At 31.5% G+C, this 17,746-nt stretch overlaps 2 protein-coding genes across 3 annotated transcripts in view; both read right to left on the bottom strand.

Annotated features, from left to right (window-relative positions):
* Window positions 1-2,639, bottom strand: part of LOC145963110 (uncharacterized) — a 72,549-nt gene extending 69,910 nt beyond the window's left edge. For both annotated transcript variants that reach the window (XR_014436078.1, XM_083084775.1), the window contains exon 1: window positions 1,570-2,639. The gene's annotated coding sequence lies outside the window, so the exon portion shown is untranslated. The remainder of the gene's footprint in view (window positions 1-1,569) is intronic.
* A 238-nt stretch (window positions 2,640-2,877) lies between these two features.
* Window positions 2,878-5,102, bottom strand: LOC145963089 (uncharacterized). The gene is made up of 2 exons (XM_083084744.1): window positions 3,352-5,102; window positions 2,878-2,999 (listed from the first exon to the last, which is right to left on the bottom strand). The coding sequence occupies exon 1, from the start codon at window positions 5,059-5,061 to the stop codon at window positions 3,355-3,357; it is 1,707 nt and encodes a 568-aa protein (XP_082940870.1). The 5' UTR covers window positions 5,062-5,102; the 3' UTR covers window positions 2,878-2,999; window positions 3,352-3,354.
* Between the last annotated feature and the right edge of the window lie 12,644 nt (window positions 5,103-17,746).

Genomic DNA, 17,746 nt, shown 5'->3' on the forward strand with positions numbered 1-17,746 from the left:
CACACAAGAAAACGAAGAAGAAAAAGCGAAACTTCGATAAATCTACGAAATCGATCGTAATCTGAACTCTAATTTTAATTCTAATCTTAAACTTTAAGTTTATTTATAAATTCATTCTCAAGTTTAAGTGTTAGTTTAAATATATTACATTGGGTGTATTAATTTAGAAATATATATTAGTGTGCTAAATCTTGTGATTATTCAAAGGGAATTCTAATTCAATAAATCTATATCCCACGCGACGCGACGTTAACATATAGATATATTCTTATCCAGCACGTGCTAATAAATTTATTATAATAATTAAATCGGGACTTCGGATTTGAAGTGACGACTCAGAGAGGACGAACCGTTCGCCGCCTACAGAGAATCCGAAGCATAATTAACTACTAAAATTAATAATTCTGATTTGAAGTGACGACTCGGAGAGGACGAATCGCTCGCCGCCTACAGAGAATCCGAAAAATAATTAAACATCAGAATTAATAGTTCAGATTCGTGGTGTTCAATCAAAATAATCCTAACGATTATACCAGCAACTCCGACGGAATGATATACATACACATAATAGATCGAGTTAGTGCCGCTAGAGACGAATTATCCGATTTATTTGCACTCGCCTTATAGAGCTTGCACTATTCTTAAATATATCGCGGAAGAAAATTTTGGAAAATTTTTTTATACATCGCGAATATAATAGATCGCGCGTATCCCCGGGAAGAATCGCGTAATTCGTTTGACCCGAAAAAGCGATCATTGTCTGGGCCGTAATCCGAGTACCTGCATCCGCCTTCGCAGCAACGACCGGCCGGGACGTAACAAATTTTTGATATTCCGAATGCTTTCGCAAGCACGCGAGGCATTCATTTACGTCATGCACACGAGTTAGACGATTAGGACACGCAGAGCATTCTAAATCAACTGGGCTATCTCCGATTAGTAATGAATGTCAGGCTACGAATTCCCAAGACCCCTGCTCAGTTGCGGAGAGTTTATCGCGACAGAGTAAACACAGGCGGCCTTAGTAATGATATGTCGATAGCCACATGCCTTAGAACAAAAGATGTGTTCGGGTTCGAAGATAACTTCTTCCTCTTCAGGAGCAGGAATGTAATTGTAGAATTTTCGTGGGCACATGAGTCGAAAAGTACACGATTGTTATTAACAATTACGAAAATTCTATAATTAATCAGACCTTAATATGAATTAGAATATCTAATTTAAGTTTAATGATTCTACACCGTCTAATTCGATTAGTTATAGATTATTAATTATTAATTTAATAATATTTATATCAATAATTTGTATGTTAAGAAATATTATGTATATTTTACGTGAGAATAATATTTTAGAAAATATTTTAGACGGTTAAAATTGGCTGGAAAATGTGAAACTTAAGTGTTACCTGGGGCAATAAAAGTGAAATCGTCCTGACTCACAAAACAAAGGTTCGCCCAGGGCAATAAAAGTGAAACTCGGGTCGCATCAGAAAAACAAGGATCGGGTAATAAAAGTGAAACTTGCATGTGCAGGATTTCTTGAACAGAAGATTTCAAATTTTCCACTTACCTGATATATTCTAAAATCCTGTAGAATATTTTCCATCACGTGGTTGATTATTTTCCACTGATTAATTACGCAGGCACATTGGATGACGTCACGCCTCGTGGATCCTTCTCGTGGAAAGTTGTCGAGCGGTAGGGCTTGTCCTCTACGTCTATCGGTGTGAGTTGAGCTGGCCACTTAATCTCGCAATCACTATTTATCACTTTACCCGCGAATAGCAGTTCGTATTCTTTGTCGTAATGATCCGTCTACACGATATCGAGTCAGTATGTAGTCAGTGGACGCGGCACGATGATATCTTGCTATTAATCGACGGAGTTGGTTTTTTCTACCGGCACGGCGTGTCTTAGGCATTGTAAAAATTGAAAATCATATTCAGATTTGTGTTGCCTTGGCAATGATTCAATTTGCGGCGATCCTCACTGTCAAGGATTGCCTTAGCTGTGTTTGCGCGCTGTTCGTCCTTTCAGAACAAACACCACGAATCCGAATTATTAATTCTGATGTTTAATTATTTTTCGGATTCTCTGTAGGCGGCGAGCGGTTCGTCTTCTCCGAGCCGTCACTTCAAATCAGAATTATTAATTTTAGTAGTTAATTATGCTTCGGATTCTCTGTAGGCGGCGAACGGTTCGTCCTCTCTGAGTCGTCACTTCAAATGCGAAGTCCCGATTTAATTATTATAATAAATTTATTAGCACGTGCCTGGATAAGAATATATCTATATGTTAACGTCGCGTCGCGTGGGATATGGATTTATTGAATTAGGATTCCCTTTGAATAATCACAAGATTTAGCACACACTAATATATATTTCTAAATTAATACACACAATGTAATATATTTAAACTAACACTTAAACTTGAGAATGAATTTATAAATGAACTTAAGGTTTAAAATTAGAATTAGAATTAGAGTTAGAGTTAAGATTACGATTTGGAATTAGGATTTAGAGTTAGAGTCCAGTTTAGGACTTGTCGGTTCGGTGTCGCGAGTTAGACTGACTGAGTCTGGGCCTGCTCTGAAGTCCCTCGATTTTGGCGGCTCGGCCGCTGCGGCGATCGAGAGTGGGGAGCTCCTGAAGTAATTGAAATCAAAATTTCAAATATTTGAAGCAGATCAAATATTTATCAATTAATTTGTCAAACTTGTTCTATTAATAATTTATTAAATAAATTAAAAAATCAGTCTTATGGGGGGATATACATTTAGACGGGCAATAATTAGTCAATTGTCAGGAATTTTTTAACAAAAATATAATGGTTCTACATTTACAAAACTGTAGGTATACTTTAATGGTATATTGAAGCATACAAAAAAAAATTTTTTTTATTATTTATTTTCAAAATGGCGGATCTGTGGCTCAGTGTTCCGGGAAGGTTTCCACGGGAGTTGCAAGTTGCCGTACGATGTAGCTTGCTGTAGACTTTGATCTGCAACAAAATTCAAAAAATTTTTCAGTTAGAATATGTATAGTTTCTATATGAATATAATTAAATTTAAGAAAATGCAAATTTAAAAAAATGGCACGCATTGAAAAAAAAATTCAATATTTTACGCAAATTTTCTGTAATATTTTACTAATAAAAAATTTTTTTTTCTTAATTTTCAAAAACTATTCAATTTAAAGAGAAGGTAATTATGTTATTAATATTTCTGCAAAGTTTGAATAAAATCGGTTGAATAATTTTTGAGTAATCTTGTACGGCAGTTATGAAAATGCAGTTTTGAGAAAAACGCGTTTAAAGTTTTGACACGTAAAAAGTCAATGATTAAATTACTTACGGGTTAATCAGCGATACCGGGCCCATACAATAAGTCTTCATCTTTATCGTAAAGCTGATTTTCCTTCATCAATTGTTCCCTTCTAGCTTTACGGGCCTCTTTCGTTTGTGAAAGGTTACGCCGCTCCTGTCGCTGTATTCGCTTCCGATCACTGTTGTCAGCAAAATTTTTGGCGTACGTTCCTATTTCCAGTTGTAACGCATGCATAACTTGTAAAATAGATGCATAGCCTTCATTAAACAAACCAGCTGCTAAATAAGCTGCAATCTCTATGATTTTCAGTCCAGAATGCAGGTGCTTCGGAGCAAGACGCCAAACGGTCGAATTTAAACTTTCGTTGGCATTTTGCGTGTGGCCGCCTAAACATCTCTGCAATAACTCTTCATTCGATAAACTTTCATAAATCGGCAGAATGTGTCTTTGTACGTCTGGATGCAGTGGTGTAGGGTGCTTCAATAGCTTTGGATTGGCTCCTGTAGCTTCTGCTTTTTTCCATTCACACCAACTGTCGGCTCCAAGTGGACAGTACTCATGCCTCGGATTTTTGCCCGTAGAGCACATATGATAATAAGTCGACAGAATTCCTTTTTTCATATCTTCCACACTGTTAATATTTCGCCGAATTGCAAGACTATAGTAGGTTGTCAATTTTTTTATCAAAGAATCAGTTAATTTACCTTTGCCACCAAGTTTATGTTCTTTTTTCACATTTCGGAGTCGAGTACCCATCCTTTTTGCGACGTGACTTATGCATTCATTTTTTATTACTGTAAAATCTTCGCCATATGGATTTACATCTAAAATTGCCTTAAATGTTTTTGAGTCGCTGTCACCTATATAATTTTCATATTTCACGCCAAACTTTTCTTCAGAAGCTAAGAACATTTCTATTATTGAAGCAACTTCCATTTTGCCTGCAGAGGCTTCGTGGTTTTTCAAACATTCCTCTTCATGTTCTTCAAACCATTCATTATATTTTTCAGTACCTTTTTTATTTTTCCAATATGTACACGCTTGACAATAACTGCTCTTCACGACTAAATCTATTACTTTTCCAGAGTAGTAGCCTATGAGCGTCGTCACACCGTACAGCGATTTGAAGCCACGTTTCTTCCAAGAACCGTCTCCGGATACTTTCAAATTTAATATAGGTCGCTCTTGCTTTTCATTTTCTTTTTTTTCTTCCTCGACGGCTTTCTTCGAGCACAATTCGAATATTGACTTTGTAGTTTCGTAAATGTGATTGACAATATTATTATACGAACTCTCTCTCAAACCTTCGCACAAATCCATTAAATTGCAAAATAAATTTAATCCATCCATACCAATACCTAATAGACGCATCACAAACACGATTCTTCTATTTACTTCAAAACCAGTGTTAATTAGTGGTGATGAGTTTATATCACGGCGACCACATTGGCACATCAAGACAAGTTTGAATCCGAGGCCTCGATTTCCAGCCTCCTCAAATTTCACTGTTTTTTTACACTCTCGACAAATCACGAGATCCGACAGCGTTGTGAATACCGTAAAAAATTCGATGAGCCGGTATCCATGCAAGCGATTCCATGGCACATCATCACTACTTGCACTGGCGAGTTTTCGAGTGCTAGCACTCTCTTTTGCAGACTTATCTCTCTCTTCATTAGATTTTTTTACCGTAGAACCTTCTTTTCCGTGGTCTCGACGACCGATACGATGATCCATCACTACTTTTCGGATACGTGGACATTGTGTACACAAATGAAATCGTTCTACACGGCTCGAATTTCAAAACTCAACTGACTCCGACTACAGCTGTTATAATCCCCACTTTCTACTCTACTAATCGTCTTAGAAACATCTGGTTGAGAAATACTAACCGTGCTAAGAATTTGAAGAAAGGGATTATAAAAGGAAGGTCCTCCTATCTTTCCCTCTGAGCTCTCGATTCTACCTGCAGCGCACGCTCCGAATGCAAGCGGTGAGGAGTAGCGTTCACGGGTTGTTACTTTTGAAGTTTTTCGAATTTCTCTTTGAAATTTTGGGAAAATATTCTACAGATATAGCTCTATCGTTAAAAAAAAAAAAAATGATTTTTTTCATCGTTCTAAATGTATATCCCCCCTTAATAGAGAGATGGAGTGACAAGACAAAAAGTTTGCAAAATAATTTTGTTAGTAACAAATATCTGTTCAACTTGAAGAAATGGCCAATCTTTATTCTGCTAGAAGAGGAAATTCTTCTGCGAATTGATCTGGCTTTGATATATGGTAAAATTTCTTCTTATTTTTTGTTATCTTTTCCTGCTTTGACAATAACATTTAAACTTTCATGTATTTTCAAACAGATGATGGAGCTTTAATTGTAACGAGAGATAAAATAACATATATATGCCATAAGAAATAACAAAAATCATCAATTAGGGATACCAGATAGAGATAATATATTACAGCTAACAAAAGTAGAAATCTTAAATAAAATTTGTAATAAAGATATAAAGAAGTTCTTCTTACAAAAGAAGGAGAAGTATGCTCAAAAATTATAATGTTAAAATTATATAAAATGTTTTTATACATATTATATTATATTTTATAAAGCATTGTGTGTGTAATAATGTTATAGAAATAAGTTTTATTATATATAAGTATAAAATTTTAAGTACAATGTTTGAAAAATATAATTGTTACCTTTTTAAATAAAGTGTATAGATAAAAAGATTTAACTTTGAATTTCAAACTTTAGAAGAATTTTGATGTTTTCTTATCTTTATTGTACAAAGAGAATGGAGATTACAATATATAATTTTTTTTACATTTAATACATTCACATTGTTAGCTTTAAAGATATTTTAAAATTAATGTATCTCTTTCTTATGTGTTAATAATAAATTCATCAGATTATATGTAGTATCCATGCTAAAATAATATATAAATGAGTAAAAAAAATTTATTTTCTATAATTTTTTTATTATTATCTTTGTAATCAAATTTTTTGATATTCTGTGTATAAAATAAATCAGAATGTATAAATAGAATATTAAAATTAATGACATTGTCTTTCTAAAAGGTATATTTATGGATGGGTTATCAAGGAGAGTCTGTATATAAATTTCCGAATATAAGAAAAGATGACATTACCCAGTAAGCAAAATGTTAGCAGGTTGGCAGCAGATTGGCAGCAAATTCGATCAGAATCCCACACCAGAACTGTAGTCATCTATGTCCGCATTAAGCTTTTGTTTTGGCGACAGAATCTGTAAAACATAACCTGTCAACAAACTGTCGACAGAAACCGAGCAGGATCTGCGCGATGCAATTTGATGTTAGATTGCCAGCAGAAACCGAGCAGAATCTGCGCATGCAACCTGATGGCAAATTGACAGCAGAAACTGCACAAGATTTGCGCTTACTTTTATTAATATTATATAAATGCAACAAAATTGATTATTACAAGTGCTAAATAAGAATATTATCGGCAAGTTAATTACAATTTTCTTCTAAAATGACATATATGTCATATGTTATATCGTAATATATGTTAATGTAATATATGTTATATCGTAGTCACATCTCATATAGCGAAGGACTAATTTAATTTAATTTAATTAATAATAAAGTAAATGGTAAAAGTAATTGTAACTTGTAAAACTGGAGATGTAATTTATTTAGAATTAAATTCTTGCTTTATGCCTCAAATAGGCAGTACATGAATAATTTTCCATTTATCATATTGATTCCAATCAGTTTAATATTCTGAATCTCATCTGCTTGTATCAGATACCAGAAATTAAAGTGATAGAAATTAAAATGATAATTACTATATTTTTAGTCTTTTATTCATATTCGCGACTTTATATATATTTCTGACAGAAATTAGATTACGAGAAAATACAGCTCACGTAGCGATAAGTGAAGGAACTATCGAATCATGCAAACTCTGTTCCGTTTCTGCCGTCAATCTGCTATCAGAGATTGTGTGCGCAGATCCTGCTCGATTTTTGTTATCAATTTGCTATCAAATTGCGCCTCACAGATCCTGTTAAATTTCTGCCATCAATCTACCGTCAGTTATATCTGCAGGCTTTACTCGATTTCTGCCGATAATTTGACATGAAATTTCATTGCGCAGATCTTGCTCGGTTTCTGCCGACAATCTACTGTCAAATTGCGTCGCACAGATCATGTTCAATTTCTGCCATCAATCTGCCGTCAGTTATATCAGCAGGCTCTACTCGATATCTGCCGACAATTTGATATCAAATTTCATTGCGCAGATCCTGCTCGGTTTCTGCCACCAATCTACTATGATAATTTTAAACAAATCATGTTCAGTTTCTGCTATCAAATTATGTCAGCAGGTTTTGTAACATTTCTGCTGACATTCTGTTATCATTATTTGATATAACAAATTTTTTATACAATCTGCAATCTTACTGTCGACAAAAATTTGTAGCAGAAATTGACAAAATCTGTTTGAACAGACTTTGTTGACTGGGTACGGTCATAACTGAACCCACTAAAATGCTTGAATTAAAAGAGAAACATATTATGGATATTGCTTGCAATAAAACAGATTTTCTCGTCCTTATTGATGATGGAAAAGTAAATATTTCATGTAAAATCTAACAATAATATTTATATCATTATAATAATTTATGATTATTTCAGATATATAGTTGGTTTGCGTACCTTGATCCAATACAGGTATCATCTTCTTCAGAGTCAGAATCAGAATCAAAATCAAAGTTAGACTTTTCCTCAGAGACATAAATTATTGAGCACATATTATAGGAAGAAAAATTTGATAGAAATAAGATCGTTTGCATCGCTTGTGGCTCGTCCTTCGTTATGGCTGTTACTGATATGGGTGAAGTATACAGTAAAGGCTTTCATTTTAGTTCTCCAGATACTGGTCATTTATGTAATGTATTTCCGCAAAAGATCACTGAGCTTTAAAATGTAGTAATAGGTAATTTGTTCCTAAAATTTTGTCTTCAAAAATATAATAATAACTCAATGTAATAAAAACACTTTCAAATGCAAGGATATTGCTGAACAACTGATATTGATATTTCAGTTAAAGTAGTCTGTGGATGTGCACAGCATTGCCACTTACAAATGAAGGACAGCTCCTATGTCTTGAAACAAAATTATTATTTGGTAATTCATTTATTATTTTAGTTATCACAATAAAAAAAGACAGAAATCACATAATTTTGTGTAATCTGCAGTTGAACATGCCGGAATTGCAAGAGGTAGCCAAGGAACACACTAAAGTCAAGAAAAAGTCAAAATGACTTTATTTTGACTCGAAATAGTCATGTGACGAAAATTTGACCTCAGTAACATATACTGCTCATGACGGAAAAATGATTTTGCGCTTGTCTTGCAAATTTAGTATAGTTAGTATAGTATTAAGTTTAGTATACGTAAAAGTTCTGAAAATTATTATTAATGTATATGGCTTTATGTCACTTCGATGCCATTAATGGATCATTTTTTATAATTTAATAGCCTTTCTATTATCATCTTACTTTTATATACATTTATACAGTAACTTAAATTTAAACAGGCCATAAGAGCTAAACGCGGATGATAGTGCGTAAGTTCAACGAGAAAATAAGTTTTTCGTTGAAACTTATTTGTGTGCACAGGGCACAAATTTTCTTGGTACGATACCAAGCAAATTTAAATAATTCTCAATTCGAGAATTTATTTAATTATTATCCCTCTTTCCCTTTGCAATTTGTGCCCTGTGCACACAAATAAGTTTCAACGAAAAACTTATTTTCTCGTTGAACTTACGCACTATCATCCGCGTTTAGCTCTTATGGCCTGTTTAAATTTAAGTTTATGTTTTAATACACAGAGCCTAATTTCTTATAGTTATTTATACAGTAAGTTTCTATATTTGCCGCCACGTGGCGTATCAAATTTAACTAAACTCGAATTCAATTTTTCATCATGAATGTATATAAAGGATATATATAAAGTGCTACTAAGCATTAGATAAGATCTATAGTATATTTTTTTTCCTTTTGTGAGCAATAGTGCCAGAAAGAGGACGGTGCTCACATGCACACAATCAGGGAACCACGTAGCAGCTCTCTGCTTGTGTGCGTATGGGTAATGTCCTCTTTTTATTCCTGGCATCACTATTTATCAGTTTAATTTCTAATAAACTAAATTTAAAATAATTTATTTAATAATCTGGATTCCTTGTTGGAATTCAGAATATTAAACAGATTATTTGAAATTAGGCGGATATAAATGAGAAATAATCCATTTATTGCGTATATTAATAATCGTCAACAAATCATCAAATTTTGTAACCAAAAATCGTCATTTTGATTTCTTCTATTGTGATGTAATTATGACGTCAAAATGATGTCATTTTGACTACAATGTGTTCTTTGTGTATTGGACATTGCTGCAGTATATCACAGTGAGAGAAGTGTTATTCTTGGAAATAATGGATATATCTATATGTATGGGGAAATTACTTTGGCTGTAATATTGAATCTCCGATTGTTACTCATTTTTCGAACATACAAGAAGCACTTGCACTGTATCGACGCATATTCCGTGATTTTATTTATGAATGAACTTGGATACATAGATGTACAATCGGATGTACTGAAATGCTCGCAAACTTTATTCGACGGTCCCGTATGTCTCGTTCTATGATATTTGATGTTTGTCATTTCTGCATGCCTTTTTCGTGTTTCTAATACAAGCTACCGTGTATTTGCGCAATGGATCTATCAAAATTAAATTAATTGCTATATTTATTTGTATGTATATCACAAGTAATGCATAAATGCTGTTTTTCAGGATTTAAAAAAAATTTCAATCAAATTTGCTGTGGATTACATATCGCCTACAACACAGATAGAACATAACAAGAAAATAGACAAAAATATTTTGGAAAGTTTTAAGGAGGAAATAGCAAATGCTAGTGCTTCTTGATATGTAAGTTAAAAGTTCCTGTGAATCTAAATGCAATAGAATGAATCAGAATTCTTGTTCTTATATCTGTGATTTGTGTTCATAAGGAAAAATTTTGCTTTATCATTATAGCATCATAATCAAATTTTATAGTCATAATTTCTTTATAAAAACGCATGCGTGTTAAATAAATCTCTGAGTCTTTAAAATTCAATTATTTGTTATTTCTAATATAAAACATCAGTCAATATGATTATCTAGTATAAAAATTGTAATTAATAATTGAGTACTTGATTGTTAGAAATTGTATAAATAATATAAAAATTATAGGATTCGAAAAATTAAATAAATGTTTTTAAGAAAAGGAATATTTTTTCATATATACTAATATAATAGTAATAGTTTTACCTTTGACTATAAAAACATGGACTGCCAATAACTAAGTTCAAACACAGTATATACAGTAGCGCAACTCTCTGTCGGCACTTTTGATGTTAGCATGGATAAAAATGAACTGCACATGCGCGGACTTGGTAGGTAACCAATCACGGCAGTGACCTGATCTGAAATTGTATATTTCAAATGAGTCACCTAGTATAGTGTATGTTCCGATGTCAGATGTCTCGCCCTGTATAGTGTGTGTATAATAGGTTAGAAAGAGAGACAAAGAGAGAGCAAGCGAGACAAAAGGTCACTGCCGTGATTGGTTACCTACCAAGTGCGCGCATGTGCAATTTATTTTTACCCACGCTGAAATTGCCAGAGTTACGCTACTGTATATACTGTGGTTCAGACTTGTAGCTAAGATGTGACCTCAATATAGTTGGCAGACAAATTCAATATTTCGCATTTTCTATTATTGCACTCGTTTGGGAATCATTTGGGCAAGTTTAGGAAAGCATTTTCATAGTTTGGGAAATAATAGTTTATTTATAATTAATAAAAATAAGTTCGGCGTATAGTTAGCAGAAATAATTTAAAAAAAATTTTTTTTTTTTTTTAATCAACGTAGAATTATTCGGGAAACACTTCTGTAACGGTCCCATAGTTTGGGAAATAATAATTTCAATGTAATAAATAAATAAAAATTTCACGATCATATAGTTAGCAGACAAATTTGATATTCTCTATTATCTATTAAACCAATCGCTTGGGAATCGTTTGGACACATTTAGGAATAGATTCTCATAGTTTAGGAAATAATAGTTTATTTATAATTAATTAAAATAAATTGAGCGTATAGTTAGCAGACATAAATATTAAAAAAAAAAATTTTTTTTTTTAATTAACGTGAAATTATTTGGGAAATATGTCTGTAATGTTTTTAACGTTTGGGAAATAATTATTTCATCTGAAAATCGGTAAATATGTCGATGAAAGGAGCCCGCCTCGACCTCCGGGAACTTAGCCGGGCAACTTCGACTTTTTCAATTTTTTTTTTTTTAATCGTTTGTTGGTTAATTTCTTACGACAAGCATGGAGCTGACACACACACACACACACACACACACACACACGGAGGGTGCAAGGGGGGCCTTCGGCCCCCCTCCCGCACCCACCCCATCCCCCTCGCTTCGCGTGAAAAGTTGCAAAATGGAACCTCGCTTCGCGTGGAAAGTTGCACCCTACCGTAGGCACCCCTACCGGCGGGGTGGGTGCAGGAGGGTGCAACTTTCCACGCGAAGCAAGGTTTCACTTTGCAACTTTCCACGCGAAGCGAGGTTCCACTTTGCAACTTTTCACGCGAAGCGAGGGGGACAGGGTGGGTGCGGGAGGGGGGCCGAAGGCCCCCCTTGCACCCTCCGTGTGTGTGTGTGTGTGTGTGTGTGTCAGCTCCATGCTTGTCGTAAGAAATTAACCAACAAACGATTAAAAAAAAAAAAAATTGAAAAAGTCGAAGTTGCCCGGCTAAGTTCCCGGAGGTCGAGGCGGGCTCCTTTCATCGACATATTTACCGATTTTCAGATGAAATAATTATTTCCCAAACGTTAAAAACATTACAGACATATTTCCCAAATAATTTCACGTTAATTAAAAAAAAAAATTTTTTTTTTAAATATTTATGTCTGCTAACTATACGCTCAATTTATTTTAATTAATTATAAATAAACTATTATTTCCTAAACTATGAGAATCTATTCCTAAATGTGTCCAAACGATTCCCAAGCGATTGGTTTAATAGATAATAGAGAATATCAAATTTGTCTGCTAACTATATGATCGTTTATTTATTACATTGAAATTATTATTTCCCAAACTATGGGACCGTTACAGAAGTGTTTCCCAAATAATTCTACGTTGATTAAAAAAAAAAAAAATTTTTTTTTAAATTATTTCTGCTAACTATACGCCGAACTTATTTTTATTAATTATAAATAAACTATTATTTCCCAAACTATGAAAATGCTTTCCTAAACTTGCCCAAATGATTCCCAAACGAATGCAATAATAGAAAATGCGAAATATTGAATTTGTCTGCTAACTATATTGAGGTTAAGATGTGTCGTGCCGCTATCGACCATTGAGTAATTCAGGAACTAAAATGAATGTTCAAATGTCTGCATGGGTGCCTTCCGTTTCACGCATAAACGCATAAGCTGCAGAGAAAACTATTCCGTTTCATTTAATGCGCGCATTGATAGCGCATAGAATTTCCTAGAATCCCCCCACTTCCAGCGCATCAACAACGCATCAGCTACTACAGGTTGGACCCGAAGAAGTTAATGCGAGCATGCGCAGAGAGTTAACAACCTCTGTATATACACATGTAATACATGTGTGTGTCATTTACTTCGATAGCAGCCATACTGTTTCACATTAAACGCATCAAAAGTCATTCCGTTTCCAAGACTATATTTGCGCATTAATAGAAACGGAACGATATTAATGCGCGCATCACACTGATTGCGAACTATGCGCTCAATGCGTGAAACGGAAGGCAGCCCATGTGTCAATCCAACAGTGAAAAAACACTCGTTTTTTTAAAATAATCCAAGTTTATTTAATAATACAAAAGATATCAAGATGGTTAATTATTGTTTTGTAAATGGTTACAGATCAAGTAAATATAAATCTAAAATTCCAATGTATACGTAAGTCAAAATTAATCTCAAATATCATATCTTACAATTTTATTTAGTAGAATTAAACATTTATTATTAGTAATTATTAAATTGGTTTCAAATTGGTTTTAAATAGAGATATATTTGAATATTTTTCCTTTTACAGATTTCCCAGTAAAGAAGAACTTCACCAGAAATGGATAAATAATTTGATACATTTAAATAAGCAAAATAATGCAAATGCATATACAAAAGCAGAATCTGCATTAAACATTTTGCAATTAAATTAAATGATTTAAATGTTTTTAATAAAATGATTATTAATACGTTAAGAAATGTTAATGTAACTAAACTTTTTAAAAACATTGATTTTCATACTCGTGACTTTATGGAAACTTTTAATATAATGGAAAATCACAAATATGTATATGATTATAAAATTAATTCTACAGCTATTTTTCAAAATTAAATTATATCATTATGGAAAGCAATATACATTAAGACAGCACAATTCATTTCTTAGACACAATTTAACAAAAACGATTACTTTTAGTGGCCAATAAATACATTGCAATTATTTAAAAAATTACTTATGTTTTTATATTTATACTTTATCTTATTTGTTATTATGTTTAAATGTTATCTTATTTTATTATTTGGTATTGTGTCCAAATTCTATGTTTAAATACATATTTCTTATATACATTTGTCTTATCTTATTTATCTATCTATATTATATCTTATTCATCTTTTCTCTTTATATACTTATATTATTATTATATAATAAATTTTATAAATTTATGTGCACATTTCTTTAATAATAATATAAAATAAATATAAAATAATATAAAATAAAACAAACATCTAATTTTATATTTTTTCGAAAAGTTATATAAATTGGATTTCATATACACACAACACACAACAATAGATGCAGTTTAATCGTTCAAATTTCCCGGTCTTTGGTCGATGAGGCGGGGCTTATATCGCAAAGATGTTGGATACACTCGTTGCATTGTTTATGAATGGAAAAAGTGGGGGACTGGCGGTCCATGTTTCTATAGTCAAAGAGTTTTACTACTTAGTTTCTTTGAGGTACAAACTAGAAAGAGAAAGCAAATAATTGAAATTTTGCAAATATTTCATAGATATTTCCCATATAGCACAGAACATTACAGCAATATTGCGGGAATATTGCAATGTTGCAACAACATTGGTCTAGTTTCCACCGAAGTCTTCAATCCGATTCTGCTTCGGTGCGCATCGGATTTAACATACTGTTTCCATCATAGATATCTATACTATAACTAGATCGCTAACTCCCATTGATTTTGTACATAAAATGTGTCCCCGAAAACCATGTAATATGGCGGTCGCACATACGTAATATTGGTGGAAAACTAATATGGTGAACACTTGTAGCCAGCTAATATTTAAGTTTTCACCTTAAATCTTGTACTTTTTACATTATAAACTTTTAATTTTGTAATAAAATAAATATAAATATATATATAAATGTTATATACATATATTTTTAATCTTTATATATTTTTAATCTTGATTTTAATTATATCATATACCTTTTAAATATATTTTGATATATTTTATCTTTAAAGGCTGTAATAAATATTAATTAAAAACGAAGAACATATTATTTAAAAATAACTTATATTCAACTGTAAGTTTATACACAAATTACATACTTATGTACATTGTACATAACATCAACCAATCACAAACGTGACTGCTATCCACCAACGTTACGCATGCGTGAGAATTTAGTACATAAATTTCGTGGACATGTATTTGACGCAAGTTAGCAGTCTAGTATATAGTATAGATGTCTGTGGTTTCCATCGAAAGTAGAATAGAAGTGAATTCGTATTAAGTTAGCCGGAAATTTTTTAGCCAACCAAAAATCTCCTTATGGAATCGTTTGTATTTCGTATGAAGATGTTTGAAGTGTGATTAAAAACGTTTGTGAGTAATTAGAATAATTATAAAAAATTAATCATTTTTACAGTATGTAGTTAGCCAACATAACTAAATATTAAAAATTCTCCTTATGAATCGTTTGTATTTCGTATGAAGAGTTTTGAAGTATAATTAAAAAGGTTTGTGAGTCATTCGTTTAATTTTAATTAAATTTTTTTATATTGTGAAGTTAGCCGGAAGCTATATAAAATGGACGCCGTCCTGTGATTGGTCGATTTGCTTATGGTAAATACTAAAATTTTCTCATGTGTACTGACTTTAAGTATAAGCAAAACGAGCAAATTTATCTCTTTTGTAACTTTTAATCCATAACTAATTTATTATTAATTCCGCATAATCGCATAATATATCATGGATCGTGGATAAGCGTAGATAATTGAAATATGTTTTTCTACCAATAAATAAGTAAATCTTTTATAATTGTTTTATAATGTAGTCATCATTCAGAAAATGATCACAATTTGTGATTATGTATTTAATTGTTATTTTATATTCGCTTTCAAATAATAAACTATATAATAATAAAATTTATATAAAAAGATGGTAATATATGTAATCCAATTAATTATAATTGACAAAATAATTTCTTGTGAAAAAATAAAAGTAAAAAATATAGAAGAATTTTTTTTATAGCTTGTATAAAAAATCAGTTTTATGCTAAGTATATTATAATTTTCTGGACTGTAGTAATATTTAATATATAATTTTTGCTATATAAATATATATTTCTGATATAAAATCTATTTCTACAGATAGTAAGATCGGCTGAGTCATGTCACAGAATATCGGAAGGCTTACATCAAAATGCGAGAGAGAGGAGATGGCATATATCAATATGAATCCATTGCTGATGTTGTAAGAGCAAAAATAGATATCTCTGTAGATTTTATTATTTTTGCATCCGAAAACTTGAAAGTTGCCCATGCCTTATCGGAAGTAAGTCTTCTTTTGTATTTTCAAATATATATAAGCGCACATTTTTAGCATATTCTTTTATGTTATCATTTTTTTTGTTAATTATTATTGATTATTATTGATTACTTTGTTAATTGACAATAATTAACAAAGTAATCAATAATAATCAATAATAATTAACAAAAAAAATGATAACATAAAAGAATATGCTAAAAATGTGCGCTTATATATACATATTTGAAAATACATCTTACTATCTGTAGAAATAGATTTTATATCAGAAATATATATTTATATAGCAAAAATTATATATTAAATATTACTACAGTCCAGAAAATTATAATATACTTAGCATAAAACTGATTTTTTATACAAGCTATAAAAAAAATTCTATATTTTTTACTTTTATTTTTTCACAAGAAATTATTTTGTCAATTATAATTAATTGGATTACATATATTACCATCTTTTTATATAAATTTTATTATTATATAGTTTATTATTTGAAAGCGAATATAAAATAACAATTAAATACATAATCACAAATTGTGATCATTTTCTGAATGATGACTACATTATAAAACAATTATAAAAGATTTACTTATTTATTGGTAGAAAAACATATTTCAATTATCTACGCTTATCCACGATCCATGATATATTATGCGATTATGCGGAATTAATAATAAATTAGTTATGGATTAAAAGTTACAAAAGAGATAAATTTGCTCGTTTTGCTTACACTTAAAGTCAGTACACATGAGAAAATTTTAGTATTTACCATAAGCAAATCGACCAATCACAGGACGGCGTCCATTTTATATAGCTTCCGGCTAACTTCACAATATAAAAAAATTTAATTAAAATTAAACGAATGACTCACAAACCTTTTTAATTATACTTCAAAACTCTTCATACGAAATACAAACGATTCATAAGGAGAATTTTTAATATTTAGTTATGTTGGCTAACTACATACTGTAAAAATGATTAATTTTTTATAATTATTCTAATTACTCACAAACGTTTTTAATCACACTTCAAACATCTTCATACGAAATACAAACGATTCCATAAGGAGATTTTTGGTTGGCTGAAAAATTTCCGGCTAACTTAATACGAATTAGAAGTGAGGAAGATTAAATTTCAGTGCAGCCAACTTAACTTTTGTTGAATGTAATACAGTATGTGATCTGACTTCTGACCTCTAAATATATGGTTGGCACTATTTATTCTCAAGCGTTTCCACGACGATCATATAGTTAGTAGACAAATTCAATATTTCGCATTTTCTATTATTGCATTCGTTTGGGAATCATTTGGGCAAGTTTAGGAAAGCATTTTCATAGTTTGGGAAATAATAGTTTATTTATAATTAATTAAAATAAATTGAGCGTATAGTTAGCAGACATAAATATTTAAAAAAAATTTTTTTTTTTTTAATTAACGTGAAATTATTTGGGAAATATGTCTGTAATGTTTTTAACGTTT

Source organism: Camponotus vicinus, unplaced genomic scaffold (assembly GCF_025532165.1).
Source record: "Camponotus vicinus isolate PSW18456_S1 unplaced genomic scaffold, iyCamVici1.0 SCAF_12, whole genome shotgun sequence".
Lineage (NCBI taxonomy): Eukaryota > Metazoa > Arthropoda > Insecta > Hymenoptera > Formicidae > Camponotus > Camponotus vicinus.

What these genes read in the sequence shown, in the direction of transcription:
- LOC145963089 (XM_083084744.1), bottom strand. Translation starts at nt 5,061, where the DNA reads ATGGATCATCGTATCGGTCGTCGAGACCACGGAAAAGAAGGTTCTACG.